This window comes from Chelon labrosus (assembly GCF_963514085.1).
Source record: "Chelon labrosus genome assembly, chromosome: 16".
Classification (NCBI taxonomy): Eukaryota; Metazoa; Chordata; class Actinopteri; order Mugiliformes; family Mugilidae; genus Chelon; species Chelon labrosus.
Window position 1 is genome coordinate 11,491,849 of NC_140349.1, and position 19,872 is coordinate 11,511,720.

The 19,872-nt window shown below is 41.7% G+C and overlaps 1 protein-coding gene across 1 annotated transcript in view; it reads left to right on the top strand.

The window, feature by feature from the left end:
* Nucleotides 1-19,872, top strand: part of csmd3b (CUB and Sushi multiple domains 3b) — a gene marked incomplete at its 5' end in the record, with an annotated part of 336,937 nt that overhangs the window by 62,174 nt on the left and 254,891 nt on the right. The window contains one exon of the mRNA XM_084563441.1: nt 14,329-14,551. Coding sequence (XP_084419567.1) covers nt 14,329-14,551 — 223 coding nt within the window. The remainder of the gene's footprint in view (nt 1-14,328; nt 14,552-19,872) is intronic.

The following is a 19,872-nucleotide window of genomic DNA, read 5'->3' on the forward strand; positions in this document are numbered from 1 at the left end:
CACAGGGTATCGGATACAGGAAACAAGAGAAACTCATTGTATGTTCACCCGCATGAGGCAAAGTATGTCAATGTTGAACTGACGAGGGTCTCGCGGGGCTGTGCAAATTCTTAAAAAAAGATGCCACTCAGTAACACAGATGAAAGTAGACATGACTCATTTTTAGTCGTGAGTATTCAAAGGCTCTGGGAACCAAAACGGGCACCGGTCGGCTTTTTGTGTCATTTAAAAGGGAACTGAATGAGTTTATTCTTTCTCTTGCTGAAGTATACGGCAGCCTCTTATCTGTGTGTGTGATTGGCAGACACATTTAAAATAAAAAGGTTTATAGTTCAGTCTAACCACCGCATTCACTGAGTATTTTAACACACGAGTAGTAGTTCATAGCCGAATGAAGGTTTTGGTTTACCTATCATATTTTCTCATATAAATAGAGGCAGCCATTTGAAAGCCGTGTTTCCACTAGTGGCTGGGGAGGTGAATTAACAAATAAATATGAGGATGGTTGCAGAATGTACGGCATATGCCACTTAAGCATAATGTACAATCATTTTCTTTTAAGAACTGACTCCAAATCACAGGAGGGGGGCTGGAGCCGATCCCAGCTGTCATCAGGCAAGAGGCGGGAGGCACCCTGGACAGGTCACCAGTCTATTGTCAATTTAGAATTGCCAATTAACCTAACTAGCAAGTCTTTGGACAGTGGGAAAATCCCGGAGTACCTGGAGAGAGAGAACCCATGCGGACACAGGGAGAACATATAGCTCTACACAGAAAGGCCCCATTCGGCCCGGATTCGAGCCCGGAGCCTTCTTGCTGTGAGGCATCAGTGCTAACCACCATGCCACTGTGCCTGTGGGCCAATTCTGATAGATATAAAATAATATCTTGCGAGCTGCATACATTTGTTCCTGCAGGCCTTGATTTTGACATATCTGTTTTACAGGGATCAAACTGACCCAACGGTGGCGTTTGTTATTCATTCATTCTGATCAGCTTTTCTTTGTCATCCTTTAATCCTGTCCCCCTGCTCTTGCATATGGTACGTCTGGGAATGCTTCACAGTAAAAGCTCTGTTTCGAACGGAAGGGTTTCATTTCAACCTAGAAAGGCAAGAGGGCTTTTCATTTGAAATGAGTTTGGGACAGGACAGGAGTGGATCAAAAGGAGAGGCTTTGTTTTAAAATATGACCAGTTATACTGAGGGAATTAGAAATACATCCATGCGCCTATTGCAGGCCTGCTCCAAATAAAAACCTGTTACCTCCTGTTCAGTAATGATGTAGAAATCATCAGGTATTTTAAAAAAAATAGGGAGAAATATTTGGCTTGCAACCTCTGCTCCAATTTCTGTATATCTACAGACAAGAAGAAATGAATGAATCCTGTAATTGCCCTCCTTGTGGACTTATCCAGTTCTGGCTGCATGTGTAATACTACCTGTTGCAACATGAAGATAGGCGAGAGAGACGGAAAAAGAAACCTGAGTAACTTTCTTTATATTTGTTTGCAATTCCTATTTGGTGATGAAAGCACGAGGTTTACAAAATGGCTACAACATCTTTCATGTGAAAGAATAAAGGTGATGCATGGCATGCTGGAGAAGCAGAGGAAGCGCTGACGAGGGCAGGAAATTGAGGTGGACTGAGAAACAGGCAGCAAGGACAAAAATAACGCAAGTCAGAGGAAGACTGAGTGACAGCAAGTGACAACAGGGGATAGGGGCGATGAAGGTGGCGTGAACACGGCCGGGATTAGCGGGGCGGTACGGTAGCTGGGTCGATTGAGGTGTTTGCACGCACAGGAACACCTTTAAAAAAAAATAATAAAAAAAGCCGGGATGAAAACTATATGCACTCTTACCGTGAGTACATGAGTGTGTAGAAGCTCATTAGTCAGATTGGAGATGATGACACCCAGCAGACACAAATCAATAGTAACCCTCTAAGACAGCAGCTGTCTCCCTGTCTCATTACTCCTTTATGCTGCATAGTACCTGCCAGTCAGTCTGGCTTCTATGTATGCTTTCTATATGTCTGCACGGGAGAGGGGCTCATTAGACGTGTTCAGTGCGATGAGCTGATTGATGTAATCGATCGTAATAGACACCCCAGATATTGCAATAACACTCTTTTATTGCAGCTTTTCTCTTGGTCGGTTTTCATCTTTCAAGAGCACACTGATTAACTCTCACTGTGTAAATATAATATAAATCTTTACAATGGAAAAGCCAAGTAGTCAGTCTCAGAAACGCACACAAGACTGTGTTTACCAAAAAAAAAAAAAAGTCATCTGCTTAGCATGCTTTGCCTGCTCTCAGTGACCCACTTTCTCAGAAAGCAGAGTTGTTGTTTTTGTTTTTTTAAATTTATTAGTGAAAGTGAGTGCTCGCTTATTCCCGTCGCCTCCTGTCCCCACTGTTTGCTGCCCCCCCCCCCCCCCTCTGTACCGCTGTGCAATGCAATGCCAGAGGTCCTCCAAAATGCCATTTAGCGAGCCGCCATTAAAGCCGGCATGCCGCAGTCAGAAACATACCCTGCAAATATTATGGCTTATTATTGTAATTTTACATAATGTCTGCCGTGCACAGTGCCCCTTTCCTTTAGAGCACACAGAGATACAGAAAAAATGAAATTATATATGATACACAAAGAGTACAAGGAAATGAGCTTAGCGTAGATGTTCGCCATCTATTTCAGTTTAAAAGATTAAAGTGGAGTTTGGAAAGAGAAAATGAGTAGTTGTTTATTTTATTTTTTTTAAAGGGGACCTATTTTGCTTGTTCTTATGTTCAATAACACAAGTTTCCAACATTTGAACACTGTTTCCAGAGGTCAGCTTTGCATGGATTTCAGTATCCATTCATCTGCCTTATTTTGTTGCACATTATGTTATTTAGCAGGGTTTTTGTTCGCCTTTACACCGTCCACACTGGTGTTACGGACCTGCTAGTTTCTGCATTAGGTGGTGACCTTCAGCCATGAGCAAAGGCTTCATCATAGCTAGTCAACCAGAAGAACATGGTCTTTTAGGCAGGGCGGCGTTAAAGAGACTGGAGTCAAAGTTGCTCGTTTCAGATAGTGGCTGCACAGAGGGACACATTTGAGACAAGTAAGAAGTTTTTTTTAAACTATAAATTATGGAAAGCTGCTCTGACGGATTCTCAGAGTAAAACTATCGACTTGGAAATTAGAGGTATAGGTCCCCTTTTATTCTATGTCTGAATGATAGGAATGCCTTAACTGAACACATTGATAAGCATTGGGAGAAACTTTGGGTTTGGGGCTTTGCTCAAGGGCACTTTGGACAGGGATTGATCCCCCAGCCCTGCGATTAATGGACAACTCACTGTACCCTCCAGCATAATGCTCAAGAACAACATGAAAACATCAATATCACCAGTTAATAATATAGAATAATGGAAGAAGCAGTGGTTATAGCTAGATTATTGCTGATTAAAACTGTACTGGAATAGGGCTAGCACCTACTGGAGTAGAAAAAGAGGTAGCAGCACTCACAGTATTACTGCACAACATGAAGTACAGCCAGGCCAGGTCAGGCGTATTGACCATTACCACCGATACATCAGAAACACACCACCATTACCTGTCAGTGCTCAGTAGTAAGGAACACTAAAGGCCGAGGATATGCATTTTGACTTTGAAAGCCTAATCACATTTAAAATGAAAAAGCATTCAGGTGAAATAGCATTAAGATGAAAGTAACAATGAAATGAGATGGTGTAGCGTTATTTACAGCACTTACACATCATTTTCTAGGAGGGCATAAAAGCCCTTCAGAATTTCAAATGGCCTCAGCGGTAAATCTATGTTTCTACAAGTCACCAGCGGTATGGTATGCTGATGGTTTCCATTTAATTTGAATACATTTGTGCTCTGGAGAAATCCCGTGGTCTCCAGCGTTGTGTCACATAACGGCTACGTGATTGCTGCAGGAGCCCGGATTGATTGGCTTTCTTTAAAAAAGGCTTAAGACACATATTTAGCTTCAGATTCATGTATTTGTCTTATTTTACGAATAAGAATCTCTGCTTTTATCTTCTGAGTAATAGTCGTTATAAAGTGTTGCTTTACTTTATCACTATAAGGGATGTGATGTAACCGTCCTTTTAAACTACAATGGGTGCCCACACACTGCAGCCGGCTAGTTTGAAGAGGTAACTGGTTGTGTGTGTGTGTGTGTGTGTGTGCCACTGGGTTACAAAGGTCCATCACATTTATTTTGTTGAAGAATTAAACTCGCAACTCCCCCACAAAGCTCAGCGGTAAATCCTGGCCTCCGTGGTCTCTTCTTCCTCCGTTCTCTCTGCACTAATCGTCTACACTGCGCTTCCTCTGTCCTGACACTACACCAAACACCTGCGCTTTCACTTAGCTCAGATCTCACCCAACAATTCTCGCCCTCAACATAACTCAAAAGACAACAAAAGCCTCGTGGGACAGCAGACTTTTTCAACAGGAAAGGGGCTAGAGAAGCAAGTCAAAAACAGCATTTTGGAAGGACTTACTCTACTGGCTAAATCATTCTTCATGTTTAAAACATCTCTATGTTTGCATGGTGCTTGTAAATGATCCTAAACAGACCAGTCTGCTCGAAGTAGGAGAGTATTTCTTTCCCAACTACTATTGACAACAATGACTTAATTTCATATAAGAAGATGAACAAGATGGACCCACATTTTCAGCATCTTTACAAACACTTGGTTAAACTGCTCGGAAACATGTCCCAAGACCTATAAAAATGCAATGGTTATTAGTTGTCAATGAAAATTCCTTCCGATTGGGCCAATCTGTACCGATTGAGGTGGTTACGTGAGGCATTGTTATTCCGACTGGGCTATTATAGACTCTCTTGTGCAGCAAAACACAGGGTTATTAATCATGACTTAAATCAATTTAGTGTCCCAGCAAGCCTTGAGTGAACCAGCATGAGCAAAAGCAGGAATGTGATTTCTTTCAATTCAAGATGTCAGCACGAAAAATATCTATTGTCTCCTTGTCCTAGGGTCCATGTAGAGGCAGCAGTTGTCTGTGTCAGTGATTGATTGGAGCCACGTGAAACTCAATCATACAAATTCCTTCATCTGTGCTTCTGGTCAAATTCATTCACTTCAGACCCCGTCTGTGTTGCCACAACAAGCTCTAACGCAGAGCTGCCGTCTTTTTTTTTTTTTTTTCCCCTCCCTAGCTTTGCCCCACACTGTCTTGTAAATCTTAAATAATTCACAGCAGCGGAGTCTGATGGTAATTTGTGTTTTAATTTAATGTTTACCTCTGAAGTTGTTGCTCTAGCGGGGGAAGGCACTAAAACTGGCTTTGGACACTTTTATTAAATCCTAATATGTCCACTTATGTCCACAAGCTGGGATAATTAAAATGTCTTCTTTAATATCTTGCTTTTAACGTGATGTTGGTGAACCAGGTGAGTATATTACAGAGTATTATGATCATGTCAACAGGCAATTGTTAAAGAATGGAGTAGGGATTAAAAGCTGACACGTGCCGTATGAACAGTGAAGAGTCATGTAGCATCATTCAAGTGCAACAGCGCAGCTCTCCAGCCTTTGTAGTCATTTTTTTTGGAGCCGGATGGATTCTGTTTTTGATGCCAGCCTTTTTATGAGCTTTAATTAGCGCATTAGCTGATTATTTCTCCAGAGTGATGTTTTATTTGAAGAGGCCCTGCCACCTGCAGCCCCTCGATTGACTGAGGCAGAGATGCGCGTGTCCGTCTGCACCGCTCTCCTTCTTTTCACCGCTTTCTCTCTGACTCCCTCAACACCAACGGCAGTCCCCTCGGTTCTCCTCTTTGCACGATCGGTCCCAACTGTTTACCGTTTTCTCAAATGTCGTCTTTGCTGTTTTCCCTTTTACATGTGGCTCCCTCTTTGTTCTCCTTTTCCCTCCCTACTTATCTCTATCCCATCGTCCCCTCCCGCCTCTGACTGACAATGTTATAAATTGATTTTCAGCCCGGTGTGTTCCCTCTGTCTCTCTCTAGGCATTTCCCTTATTTAGCCTCAACCACTCCAGGGTATAGTCTAGACCGCGGGCTGACTGTCAGTCAGCGGCAGCATGGAGCAGTCTAATTCTTGGCTGACAAGCGTTCCTGACAGCAGGAACCAATGGGACGTTTCAAACATGCTTACTCTCTCCTGCTCTGCCTCTCTCTGTTGCATTTTTTTTCACCCTTGCTATCTCTCTTTCCTCTCCCTGTCTGCCACCGCCACTCCACTCTTCATTCCCTCTCCCTTTTTGTTTTGCTTTTAGTTTGTCTACCTTTCTGTCACTCCGCTCTTGGCCTTTCTTTCGTTCTCTGATCCGAAACCACCTCGAGACACAAATGATCCGATACAATCGTTTTCCTGAGACACAGGCAGCTCATTTAAATGATCTAGCACACTAACATTCAAGCACACGCATGCACTCACACATGCATCTCATGTTGCTCCCCAGAGCTTGAGTTCTGATGTGATCTGGATACTGACTGGATGGTTTGTCTGCGGTGATTTGATTGGTCATTTCGCTCCACCGGGAAAGCCATTCTTTAATCATAAATGAGAGTCTGTGAGATTAGACGTAATACCCCTTTAAGCGAATCTGGTATCACTGAGGCCCCAGGAGAGATGGTGAGAGGAAAAGGGGGGGGGGGGGGGGGGGATCAAGATGAAAGAAAGTCTAGCAAACAGAAAGAGGGAGACACAGAGAGTGAGGAAAGGAATTTCAAGCATATTTTCTTCTCAGAGATGGACTCGTGTAATATTACTGTACTACAGAGGATAAGAGTAATATTTTACATTGCAGGATATGTGCACACCCACACAGATATGTCTCATATGGAAACATTACTGCCCCCCCAAGTAGGAAATGGGGACATCAAGCAACCTTGAGGGGGTACCATAGGTCCCATTCCAATGAAGAATAGGGTAATATTGCTGCTTCTTCATTTAGCAGTCAGCACCATGTGAAAATGGCTATATTGATCATAAGGCTCTCCTTGCAGAATGACCAGCTTAGTAATGGATTTCACACCACGAGAGTCATCAGGATTATTTCAGGATGTGTGAAATCAAATGATCTAACTGTACTGTACCCTACTGTACTGCGTAAAATGCAAACCAGAAGTCCATTTTGTTGGCTTGCCAGATGCACAGATGCTGTACTGAGGTTTCCAGTCATTTGCTGGAGCATTTTACAATTGTAAATCCAGCCTGACCTCACCAGAATTGCAACAAGCGTGGGTGTTGTTGTGTACTTTGACGCAAGACGTGATCTTTTTGGGCTTATAAACAAAACTAGAGGATGCGTTTCCTGCGTTTCAGTCTCGTGGGACTGGCCATGAGATTAGTTCACGTGTCAGGAGGATCTAAATGACAGAAGTTGCAGTTTCACCGTCTGGCCTGAATAAATAATTAAAATAAGTAAAATATTGTGGGAACCAATGAAAACCTTAGTTTTTGTGGAAAATAAAATCTCGTTCACAACTAAGCAAAATTGTATATCAAATATCAAATTGTATCAAATTGAATTGGGACCCTATGAATCAGAATGGGATGCATTCAGGAAATAGGTAGTGATTTACAGCACTTCTTTATACTACCTTACCTGAGTGCAGTTTTGCAAACATATATCGATCAGCCACAACATTATGACCTGTTATTATCCTGTTATTGCGTAGGTCTCCCTTGTGCCTACTCAGCTGTGATTCATCGAAGAATGGCATGGGCTTTCTGAGGGTGTCCTGTGGTGTCTGGCAACAAAATGGTGTTAGTGGGGGGGGGGCTTTGGGTCATATGGGTTGAAGGGAGGGGCCTCTGTGGATCAGGCTTGTTCCAATGCATCCCACAGATACTTGATCACTTTGGGATCTAGAGAGTTTGGAGGCCAGGTCAACACCTTGTACTGATTTTCACGTTTTTTTTTAGTTGTTCCTAAACCGTTTTTGTGCGTGTATCTGTATCAGGCTGCGTCCTGCTGGGGATGGCTGCTGAACATCAAAGAGTGTCATTGCTATGGGGTGGGGGTGCCTGGTCTGGTCTAGGTGGGTGGTTCATGTCTACGTAACATCCATATGAATGCCAAGTCCAAATGTTTCTCAGCAGAACATTGTACTGCCACAAGATGGCCAGTGTTAGTCACTTCATTCTGTGTTCGGTCATGTTTGTATGAGGACATGTTGAACTATGATGTAGCTATAGGTATTACATACCAACGTAGTGGCATCATCAAAGTGGATGGTTTTTTTTTTTTAACCCAGATAATCTGATAATCTGTGAAAGGAAACCCATGTTTCTTATTGTGCAACAGCACCAAGTCCTGGACTGCATTTTGAGAAAACCTACATTAAAAATAAGTTGTACAGTAATTACTGGACTGTCGTCAGTTGCCGATTGCCGTCGTAATCCGCTTGTTAAGCCTCTGTTTTTCAGTTGTTTCCTTTTTGCAGTATATTATCTTAAGACATTCAACATGAGATATTGCTTTGACGAAAGAGATCAAGCCTGTATTGCTGACCGGGGTTCATTAAATCCACTCGATTCGCGAAGCAGATTTTCTTCTTTGTCTTTAAGCTTCTTTTATCCAGTAAAGGTTGTGCTGAGCACGCGTGCTCTTTTCCAGCTAAACCCTGCTCCTCATTAGTAACAGTGGGTATTTTTTTTTTTTGCACGCGGGCACGACCCAGTCCAATCACAAGTCTTTAACTGTTTGCCAGTTAGCATCTCTATTGAAGTTACACGCCCAGATGTAGATGGTTCTAATACAGCTGTAGCTAGATTTTGTGTACGGCAGCTGTTGAATTTGCACCTATAGATGTTGACCCTGGTTCACGGCAAGAACTAGAATATCCCTTACAACCGTTCCACTCCATGTTTATAGTATCTTCAAATAATGACAAAAAGACTGAAAAAATGTGTACTATTTATTGATTCTTCTTGCATTCTCCCGGAGGTCACAACTGCTTTAAACTTGCCATGAAATTGTATGTCTTTTTGTTGCAAACATACAATCGCTAACATTGAATAATTGCAGATGGACATAAATTCTCCTGCAGGGCTTCACTATAGATTATGTGTGTGGTTAAGCTGTGAGGTCAGGGTTGGAGAGGAGGCTTCGTGTGCATGTGTGCCTTGATGTGTGAGAGTGAGAATGGAAGGAAAGAGAGGGTGAGGAGGTTAGAAATTGTGAACAAAGCAAATGGTAGAATGAGTGAAGGGTTTAAATGGCCGGCGTATTGAATAAGCTGTGTGAATAATGCATGGATTTGTGAATATGCCTACATTTGTATATGTGCATGTTTGTGTGTCTGTTGGTGTGTGTGCACGGGATGGCTTTTGGTTTGTGTTCACATTTGCCTGTCTTTCTGTGACCCTGTGAGTGTGTGTGTGTGTGTGTGTGTGTGTGTGTGTAGAGCGGCTGTCAGTTTCGGTCTGGTAGTCAGCATAATTAGAAGACTCTCTTTTACCCCTGTCTCCTTCTCAGCTTCTCTCTCTCTCTCACTCCTCCTCATCCTCTCCTCTTCTCTCTCATTCTCTTTTACTCACCCTCTCACTTCTTTCTGTATTTTCCCATCTCTCTCTCTGTCTCTGTCTCTCTCTCTCTCTCTCTCTCTCTCTCTCTCTCTCTCTCTCTCTCTCCCCCTCCTTCACTCTTTCCCCTCTGTCCCTCTGACTGATGAGTTTTAAATCATCCTTTCATTCTTGCTCAGTGATGAACGAGGAGAAATCTGGCCCTTTCTCTCTGTTTATTCTGCTTTCCATCTTTGTCACTCTGTCCATATCCCCCCCTCAAATGTGTAAGTGCTGCAAATATTTCCTTTCATTGACTGTTCCTGATAGCTTTAAAGGTTTTTATGCTGTTACTACCATAGACTGTATATAAATATGGACTCCCTTGCATTGGTGGCGTCCTCACCAAATACACAAATAAAATTGGCCAAACTGGCGCTATTTTTCCCGAGGATACGGGTGGCACCATCTTGTGAGACTGGAGCCAGAGTCTGTGCAGTGTGGTCCAAGAGTGGAGCCACGTGTAACCGTGACATTGATGACCCGCCCACTCCTCCTCTAGACTCGCTCGCGTTTCGTTCAGTTAATACTGCGCTCTGCTCTACCTCCAGCACAAAGAAATGTTGGATAATAGAGTGTACTTATTTATTTTTTTATGCCCACTCTCACAATCCCACAAGACTGCATCACAGAGCAGTTGGCATGGCAGCTGGTAGTCATCATGATGTCACATCCTGTTTCTATAGCGTCAAATAACTAAAATTAAACATTTGACACTTGAGTATACGTCAGCATTATATTAACTACCTAAAATGACAGAAAACATTCTTGAAAAAGAATATTTGACAAGTATTTTAATGTTTTAATTCGACCCAAGTCCCATCCACTAACATGGACGAGGTGCAGCTTATGACCTATACTGCAGCCAGACACCAGGGGGAGCTCTACTTGCTTTGGCTTCACTTTTGAGGAGCTGTTTTCCTGTCGATCTTTATACAGTCTATGGTTACTACCATGTCTTTTTTTTTGTATGTGTGAACATGTGCTGTCCTCAGATAAAGCCTTAAGTATTGAAGCACAAATTTTATTTCATTTGGAACCACGCGAACATCTCTTTCTAGAACTTGGCCATAATGGAAACTCAGTAGGTTGTTTTCTTCCTATACTCTGCACAGAAATGAGCAGGCAGACTTGGCCGGTGGCAAGTTTGTTTTCTAGGTATGTGTGTATGTGTCTATTGGTGTCCTCTCATTCCACTCTGCTTGTCCCTACCGGTTGCTCAACATCTCATCCCTGATTGGTTGTGAAGGGACAGAGATACCAGCCCCTTAATTGCAGCCCAGACTGCCATTGGTCATTATATCCGTCACTGTGATGGTCTTGGAATTGTCTGGGTAAATGAGGCACACACTGACACACACATATATATGTAGACACACAGATTTTTTTTTTCGGTTGGGGTTCTGTCTTGGATAATTGGTTTGAGAGGCATCCAGCGGGATCGCCCTGCTGTCCCTGTGGCCTTGGCTGCCATGGTGAATAAGGAGGCTCATAAACATGAAAGGCAGGGGGATGATCACCCTGATTTGAGCTTTGCACTCAGAGGAGATCAATTAAGGCCTAGGAGTTCAAGGACTATCCTCATATTTTCACTTAAACACTTATATTTAAACCAAAAGTGTACTGTTGCTGTTGTAAAGCTGTTTTTGTCTTCCTTTTACGTTGATGAAATGCATGCATGGTGAAAAAATAAACTGAAGTGCCCAGCCTCTCTATCGGGAAAAAGAAGAAGAAAAAAAAAAAACTCAACACACATACATGTAAAGCAATTTGTAACATCATTCCTCAGCATGAAGACACAGGATCAGACCTGTATAACAGCAAGCTTCTTCTCTGCTGTACTGTCCTTGAGCATAATGATGCGAAATCCCTACCAGCTCCAAGGTTTTGTCCTCCATAAGCTTAGTCTGCAGTCTGACTCCCCTGCAGAGCCAAAGAAGTGAAGACTTTCTCCATCGGGGATCGATAGTGCATTGCAAAAAATGCTCTGGACCAACTTCTCTCCTGGACACTCCAAGGTTTTCATCTAGCACCTGTGGTGCGTTTGATATAAAAGGATCATTAAGATCAAAGGGAGAAGATAATGATCCTGATGTGAACTCTGAAGTCCAAGGAGATCAATTACATTTACATTTTACAATTTAGGCATTTAGCAGACGCTGTAGCCCGGCGAGATTTAGAATAAGCACAGCAGCGGAATTAGCTTCACTCCTAATTTATCAGTACAAGCATCATCTAAAAGGATCACACAAACTACACGCTCGCTACTGTCTCCACATTAGAAATCTCTTCCTAAATATTGCCATATCCATACAACAAGGCCACATAAAGCACACATTTCTGATTACTTACTGCAGCCTGTACTTCCTAGCTGCTACACTTCATCCTTTGTAACCACTTCACTTTCTCATTAAAACTTAGGTAAACAGAATGAATCAGAATTTTTCTGACAAAACGCTCTTTACTAATTAAGTGGCCATGGCGGATGTCTGATAATGCATGAAATGATGCAGTGGATATTGTGAAGTGTATGTTTTGTTTCATGCGGTTGATTTAGATGTTGGTTTTGAATCCACTCATCTCCTCCTACCCGCTTTCTTTGTCTCTCCTCCTTCCAGCCTGCCACCACGTACACAGAGTCATAATGAAGGGCCTACAGTCACTCATTAAGGTCTGAGAGCATTCATTCTGCCCCTCCCTGCCGTCTTTGATGCTGCGTGGTGCATTCAGGTGTTCGCACTTGTGTCATTTCTGTTGTTTTCTGTTTGACTTGCCTCTGAGAATGCAGATGCGTATCTCCAAACGGCTGAGCTGCTCCGTGATAAATTTCCGAGTCACGTTGAAAGGGATTCTGACACAGGCCTATTGTTGTTCTGCATTTTGACATGTCAGCAACTGATTAGCAAAAACAAAGGAATAGCCACCGTTTCATCTTGTAGAGGCACCCGGGGTGAATCCGGGGGAACGCTCTGGTCGCTTATTGATTTCACCCTTTAAGTCAGCTGGAAGGGTTGCTCAGTGGAAGAGGACTTTCCAGTCAGTGAGGGGACTTGGGTTCAAGCACCCCATGCTGAATGTGAATACCAGCTCCTGTGGTGCTGTTCACAAACGGACACTGCCCCTTACTCCAGACGTGTGGAGCTACAGTATAAAGAAATTCAGAAAAGTACTTATTTCAACAGATTTAGATTGGTCCATTTTTTATGCACTCACCATCAAAGACCAGGATATATCCAAACTAAGCTGACCTACTTAGTATCGCTCATGCTCACTCTCAGCTTGTTGATGCAAAGTAGTAATTTCTATATTTTTCACTTTTTTCCTCATAAAGAAATAATGAATAATGAATACCACCAGTACTGGCCACATCAATGCATGTGTCTGTCTGTATGGGGACATCAGTACTGATGCCAAACGAAGAATTTTTTAAAGGATTGGTTCTCATTGAGCTTAGTATCTGTTTTACTTCTGCTGTAAAGCAAAACTAAACATTAAAGAACGTGACAAAATACACCGATCAGGCATAACATTATGACCACCTTCCTAATATTGTGTAGGTCTCCTTTGTGCCTCCAAATCAGTTCTGACTCATCAGAGAATGGACATGGGCCTTCTGAGGGTGTCCTGAGGTGTCTGGCAACAGGATGTTGTTAGTGGGGGCCTTTGGGTCCTATGGGTTGAGGGGAGTGGGCTCTGTGGATCAGGCTTGTTCAAGTGCATCTAACAGGTTTTCATGTTTTTTTGAGTTTTTCCTAAACTGTTTTTGTGTGTGTGCCTGTGTCTGGCTGCATCCTGCTGGGGATGGCTGCTGTCATTAAGGAGTGCCATTGCTATGGGGTGGGGGTGCCTGGTCTGGTCTAGGTGGGTGCTACATGTCTAAGTAACATCCACATGAATGCCAGGTCCAAAAGTTTCCCAACAGAACATTGTATTGCCACAAGATGGTCAATGTGAATCACTTCACCTGTCAGTGATAGTCATAACGTTGTGGCTTAACGGTGTATGTCCACTGTCTGGAAGTCTCTTACAGAACTAAGAAAGTTCTGATGTATGGTTTTATAATACAGGGCTAAACTGAATTATGACAGCTAAACTAAGTATTTGCTGTCACAGTATGAATGTCACATCACAGAGCTGTTTGTAAAGATATTGAACTTTGTTATTTGTAATATTGAAGAAGGCTTTACTGTCATGTAAAATAAATTAAAAATCTTTATGGAGTAGCTTGGAGGCAGGAGACATGTTTTTTTTTCTCTTAATGCATTACGGAGCTATTCAACTGTCAAGCACACTGAATTGATTTTGAAGTTAATAATTATTAATACAGTTGTACACTGCACACACGATCAAGAAGAATAAAAGTAAGGTAAGAAAAGCTTTTAAGAATCCCAAGGGGAGGACATTTAGTTTATAAAAAAGAAAACTTGATGGAGACATTCCTACCTGTATGTATCCTACAGTTACAACTCACTTTCTGTTAAAACCAAGCCAACTCTCACACACATCTTACACTTTTAGTCACACAAGCATAGCTACCCTTGCAGTTTAGATACCCTCGCAGTAAGTATGCAATAAAACTATCCATCCGTCCCAAATTACAAGTGGTCATTTTAATATTTGCATCGCTTCCCTTTCCTTTAGTTGACCTCTGTCTTTCTTTTTTTGTCACGTCTATACTTTGACATGGTGTTATTTTCCTTGTGTAATGCAGACGTGCTAAGTGTTGTCTCTTTCTCTCTCAGGTTTCATCTACACTTGTGGGGGTACACTGAAAGGCCGAAACGGCAGTATAGAATCGCCCGGGTTTCCCTATGGCTACCCCAACGGGGCGAACTGCACCTGGGTCATCGTTGGGGAGGAAGGAAGCAGAATCCAGCTCATGTTCTTGTCATTTGCCATCGAGGAAGAATACGACTTCCTGTCCTTGTACGATGGCCACCCACACCCTGCTAACTTCAGGACCAGGCAAGTGATTTTGTTTTTTAATTATTTATCAAAACGTCACCACAGCACCAACATTATGCAAACATGGAAATTTGTATGAGGTGCACAGCAAATTAATAGTTTTCATCCTATAACCTGCATCAACAGATCTAAGCTACAAAATAATACCGTATTTTTGCAAATAAGCTCATAACAGGATCTCATGTTAAGCATCAATGAACTATGAAGTTGAAAGAAGACTGACAACAAAAGGAACTGTTCTGATATACTGGTCTCTAACAAACAAATACCAAAAGCGGCCTTGTGCATTTTGAATGCATCGGAGAAGCAAATAGAGTTCAATAACAACATAAATGCTCGTTGTTTCAACAAACATATAGACAAAATGATATCGGCGCTTGCTGGATCCTCTCGAGCGATGCTATTGCAGCGGAACAAATGACCTTGTACAGCAACAGGGTGCTATCCCGCCGCAGCACACAAATTGCCAAGGCTCAATCACTGCCACTGCGGCTTCCCTTTAGTTATTGAATTATTTTATTGAGCCCCTCCTGCAAGAAGAAACACAATACCCTGAAAGAAACTCATTTCAGATAAGCTATTAAACTCTCTTTGCCTTATGATTTTATCAGGCAATCAATAGAACCTCATAGCATCTTTATTCACATTTGACATGTTCTTTTAACCCTACAGTTAAATTATTATTATATTATTCAATTAGCTGTGAAAGGCGAGAGAGCTGTCTATTGAAATGTTTGATTTTTACATGCTAAACATTGAGGGAGATTAGGCTGCTATTGAAGTTTTAACAAGTGGTGCCCTACAAGGTGGTCCACAATGAAAGTCCTTTTCTGCTTGCAGACTCTTGATCCAAACAGCAGTGCAGCTTGGATCAAAAAGATCTAGAAGAAGCATTTACATTTAAAGGATAACGTTCTCCTTCCCTGTAGAGAGTAAACATTACAGCCCGTTTGGTATTTATTGTCTTGACGCTGCTGTGTCCACTCACAATACGGACTGACATTATACAGATTAACCGTTGTTTGATCTTTGAATAAGCCTCCTCTGTCTCGCTGGCGTGTCATTCTTTGTGTAAGCGACAGTAATTAGCACCTAACCGCGAACCAGACACTCAATTTCATTTTGGATTCTGTGAATGTGAACATTCACCTGGAACTAATACATGGAATCAAGAATAATCCAACCCTGAAACCAAGGTAAGCTCCACACAAGAGACGCTTCTTGTTGCTCCTTTTTCCACAAGAAAATTGCAAGCTCTGCACATACAGCTCCAGCCTTGGTCACTTGGGTGAAGAGAAGTACTGTATGTGTCTGGAACAGGTCCTTCCGACACAGTGAACAACACCTGAAAAGATGTCAGCTCAGCTCTGTCCTTGAAGATATGTGAAGTCTGGCTATGTGCCATAAAAAAGTGAACTCGCAGGGCACATGCCACTGCTAACACATGTAGTAGTGCTAGTCGACAGTCTTTACTTTGACATTGAGATTGAATAAAATTTATTATTTATAACTTTTTTGGTTGCATGTCTGAAGATTTTCAGTCATCCAGGTCATTGTATGTAAAACAAAGCTAAAACTGGACTCATTCAAGTGGTTTCTTCAGATCAGTTCTTCAGAACCTAAGAAGCTGATTGGATAAGTGGTGAAACAAGTCCAGATGCCTTAGCCAAGGCTCCTCCAACCAGCATTTTTGCAGCTGATCACAGATGGACGATTGTAGGGAACGCAATGTCTGAAGGAGAAAAAAGTAAAATGTGCAAAGAACACAGAGTTTTCAAACTTCCGGTGTTGAAAAGTCGCTTGCTATCTAGACTTGTGCACGACATGTAGAGGTGGACTTGCGATGCTGGGGTCAGAGTTCTGTCAAAAAATCACGCAGTTGTCCGCTAGCAGGGACCACTGATTCCAGTAGATGTAAGGTCATCTGTGTTGATGATGATTGGCTGCTAACGGCAGCATACATAGCATTCATTGAGCCAGTTTGTGGTCCTTTCTCTGCAGCAATGGGTGGCTACATCCTGCTGCTCTGTTCCAGCGGCCGTGATCTCATCTTGCGTCATCATGGGCCTTTGTGATCGGCCATTACTAAATATCAATCAGCCGCCAATCATCAGCTAAACATTTTTGGTTGTTTCAAATTTTATAGTGTTGTTCTTTGGGGTTCTCATTAAAGTGTAATGTATTTCCATGCTACAGTCAGGCTGTAGCAACACTGTCAATGAAATCTGATCAACCTACGTCCATACATATATATCATAATATCATGTACATTTTCACTAGATAAGTTAACATTGTATTTCTTTACTTAGGCTGGAAAATTAGGTTTTGTTCAATTAAGGAAATAAGAATCTCAGTCGTGGAGAGGTGGTTCGAGTCATCCAGATAGTTGGTCGGTTGCTGGAAACCAATTCTTTCGTCATGGGAAATGAACCATGTTTGCCTGGTTCAACAGGCGTAATTTCTAATCAGCCAGCTGCAATAATCAACCTTTCTCAGACAGTCCAGTGGCTTTTAATGCTCAAATTGCCACATAGAGTTAATTAAACAAGGAATGGAACAGGATAGATCAGAACAGAACAGAATGAAACAGAATAAAATAGAGCAGAATGGAATGACGTGATACTTTGCCGCTTCTTATGTGAATCCGGCTTTCACGGGGGGGGGGGGGGGATAAACAGGCCTGAGGAAGGAGAAAGCGAAGGATGCCCTCTCTGCTCTTATTGGTTGATTAGGATTTCCTGCTTATCAGAGATAGCAGGAAATGATGTGCTTTGTTAAGTGTGTGTCCACATGCATAGATGTGTGTGTGCGCATGTCTGCGAGGAAGATTTATGGTCTGCATAGCTACAATCGCCCCACTAGTTAAGCCAAATTACCTCCGCCGTCTCTTCCTCTTTTCTTCTTTGGCGTTCTGTCTCTCTTTTTCCTCACTCACACACACACACCCACACCCACTCACACACACACACGGACATAGGGTAAAATGGTGATTAAAAGGTCAGATCCATTAACAAGAAAATGGTAATTATGGGGAGAGTGATTAACATGGATTGCTCACACAAACCCGTACATGATTGTGCATGCACTCACAATACACAAACACAAGACGCACTCTAGACTGCGTTTTTCTGGTTTCATAAATTTAAATTACCAAAGTTTTAGTGTTTTATTTTAAGGAATGCTCAAATTACTAATTTCAAACACTCACCTTGAATAAACCCTGAAATCAAAGGGATAATTTTTAAGGATGTTACCACCTTTCTCCTGCAAGTGATGACAGTGTCTAATGATTATGCTGCTTGAAAAATCTGAATTATGATTATTAGTAGTCTTACTGAAACCACAATCAAGATTTAAATCATTTTATCTTTCAGCGGAAAGCTGTGAACACCACCTCCCTTGATTATTGCATGATTTAGAACCACGATCCAATTCGGGACAAAAAAAATAAAAAATATTCCCTCCATTATTTATTGATGCTGCCTGAAATTTGAAAGTATTAACTCTGACAAACAGTGTGTTCTGAACTTTGGGTGGGTCTTGTCTCACCTGTCCACCCTCTCCATGATGCCGGTGCAACAACAAGATATGATGGATGGAGTTGTTTTTAGTCGCTGTGCCTGTGGAGTTTCTTAAAGCCAGGGAACAGGACCTTGGATTACTAGTGCAGTAAAACTCAGGTTTTATTTTATGGCCTCTGATGATTGTGTCGGGTTTTGTGGCATTTTTGTATCCTCCGACCCTCTTAAATTCTATATATAATACTAGTTATATTAAGTAAAATCCGACCAAACACAAGTGACCCCATGTTGCTTTTCAACCACAAAGCTGGAAATACCTGGGAGAAGTACGAGTTAATAAAGGTGCAATTGCACTAACAATTTTCACTCTCCCAGGGAGCATTTTCTTAATTAAACAAATACAGCCTTTTAATTATGGCGATTACGCGATTTAATGAAACATAGTTCCTCTTTAAAAAGCCTAACAAATAAATTAACTGATAAACTGTTGACAGTGGGCTGTGGGTGCAAATACTCTTGTATTTTGTTTCTTTAGATTTGGTACATGCAGTCTGCATCCATATTGGATGCCAGCGCTAATACACATTTTGGAGACTGGCCTTTTCATCTTGGCTTTTTAACCATGACAGTCATGTTCACTAATTGTACCATAGAGGTTGCCGTCACCTGACCTTTATTAAACCTTAACTGTACAAAGTTTTCCTTGCACATATGAGAAATTAAATCAGTTTCACCCTATTAGCTCGTCCTCTATAGCTTTGTATTGTTTTGCTTTCAAGATATATTCCGCATGAACCACAGAGTAACCTGGTTATTCCGGTGTGATGATGAAACCTCTTCGGTTTCATGATGATTTCCTGAGCAGCATAATTGGGATATTGGTGTGCACTTTAACATACTCATTAACAGTGAAGATAGATAGACAAAAGAGAGATAAAGGTGAACTAGGTGGCAGGGAATTAAGAGGCTAAGACAGCGTGTTACATGCAATCATTCTGAATTTTATCAGGGCCACCTGAAGTGTGTGGGATTTATCTGGAGATGCTCAAACAGAGAGTGTGACATTTTCAAATTAAATTCTGTTTACCGTCTGCATTCCTCACTGGTCAAATCATTTTGTTGGCTCTTCATCTTGATTCACACATCTTAGAAATGGCAGTTAATTTTTTTTAAATGTATGATAATATGGTAAGTGCAGAGCAAAGCTACACTTAAGGATGTCGTGGTAATTTATTTATCAGCCCTAATAAATACTTAAATAACCTTTAATAAATGTAGTGCAGCAAAGTGGTAGTTCCTTCTGTGGATTTCAGAGTGTTTGCCAATAAATACAGTTTTATATCACTATTTTTTCAGCACAAAAGATGAATCATTGTTGTTTATTCACTTTTTTATGAGCCTGACAGACAAATGCTGTTTGACTGGCTGGTTGGTTGTAAATTTGCATAAAGTTCAATATGTTTCTGCTTTATTTTCTTTGTTTGCTTCACTTAGTTTTGTCCTGCCATTGTGCGTAGCTCTAGCCAATGTATTCTTGTGTCACAAGCTGCCATTTGAAATGGCTGGCTTTCTGTCACTCACCGATGTTTAGTCATAGCGGATGTAAAAGCCTGGAAAGTTAGCAGCACATAAACAGTTGGAGTGAGTGGGACAACAAGCAGACTTTGGAGAATTTACCAGCTGTCTGAAAATTAATAATGCGTGAGCTCCAAGAGAGTATCTGGGAGTTTTTGGACATGCATGTAAAGATGGATGAAATACAAGTACTAAACGATGGAAGACGCAGTACATGTTTTCTTT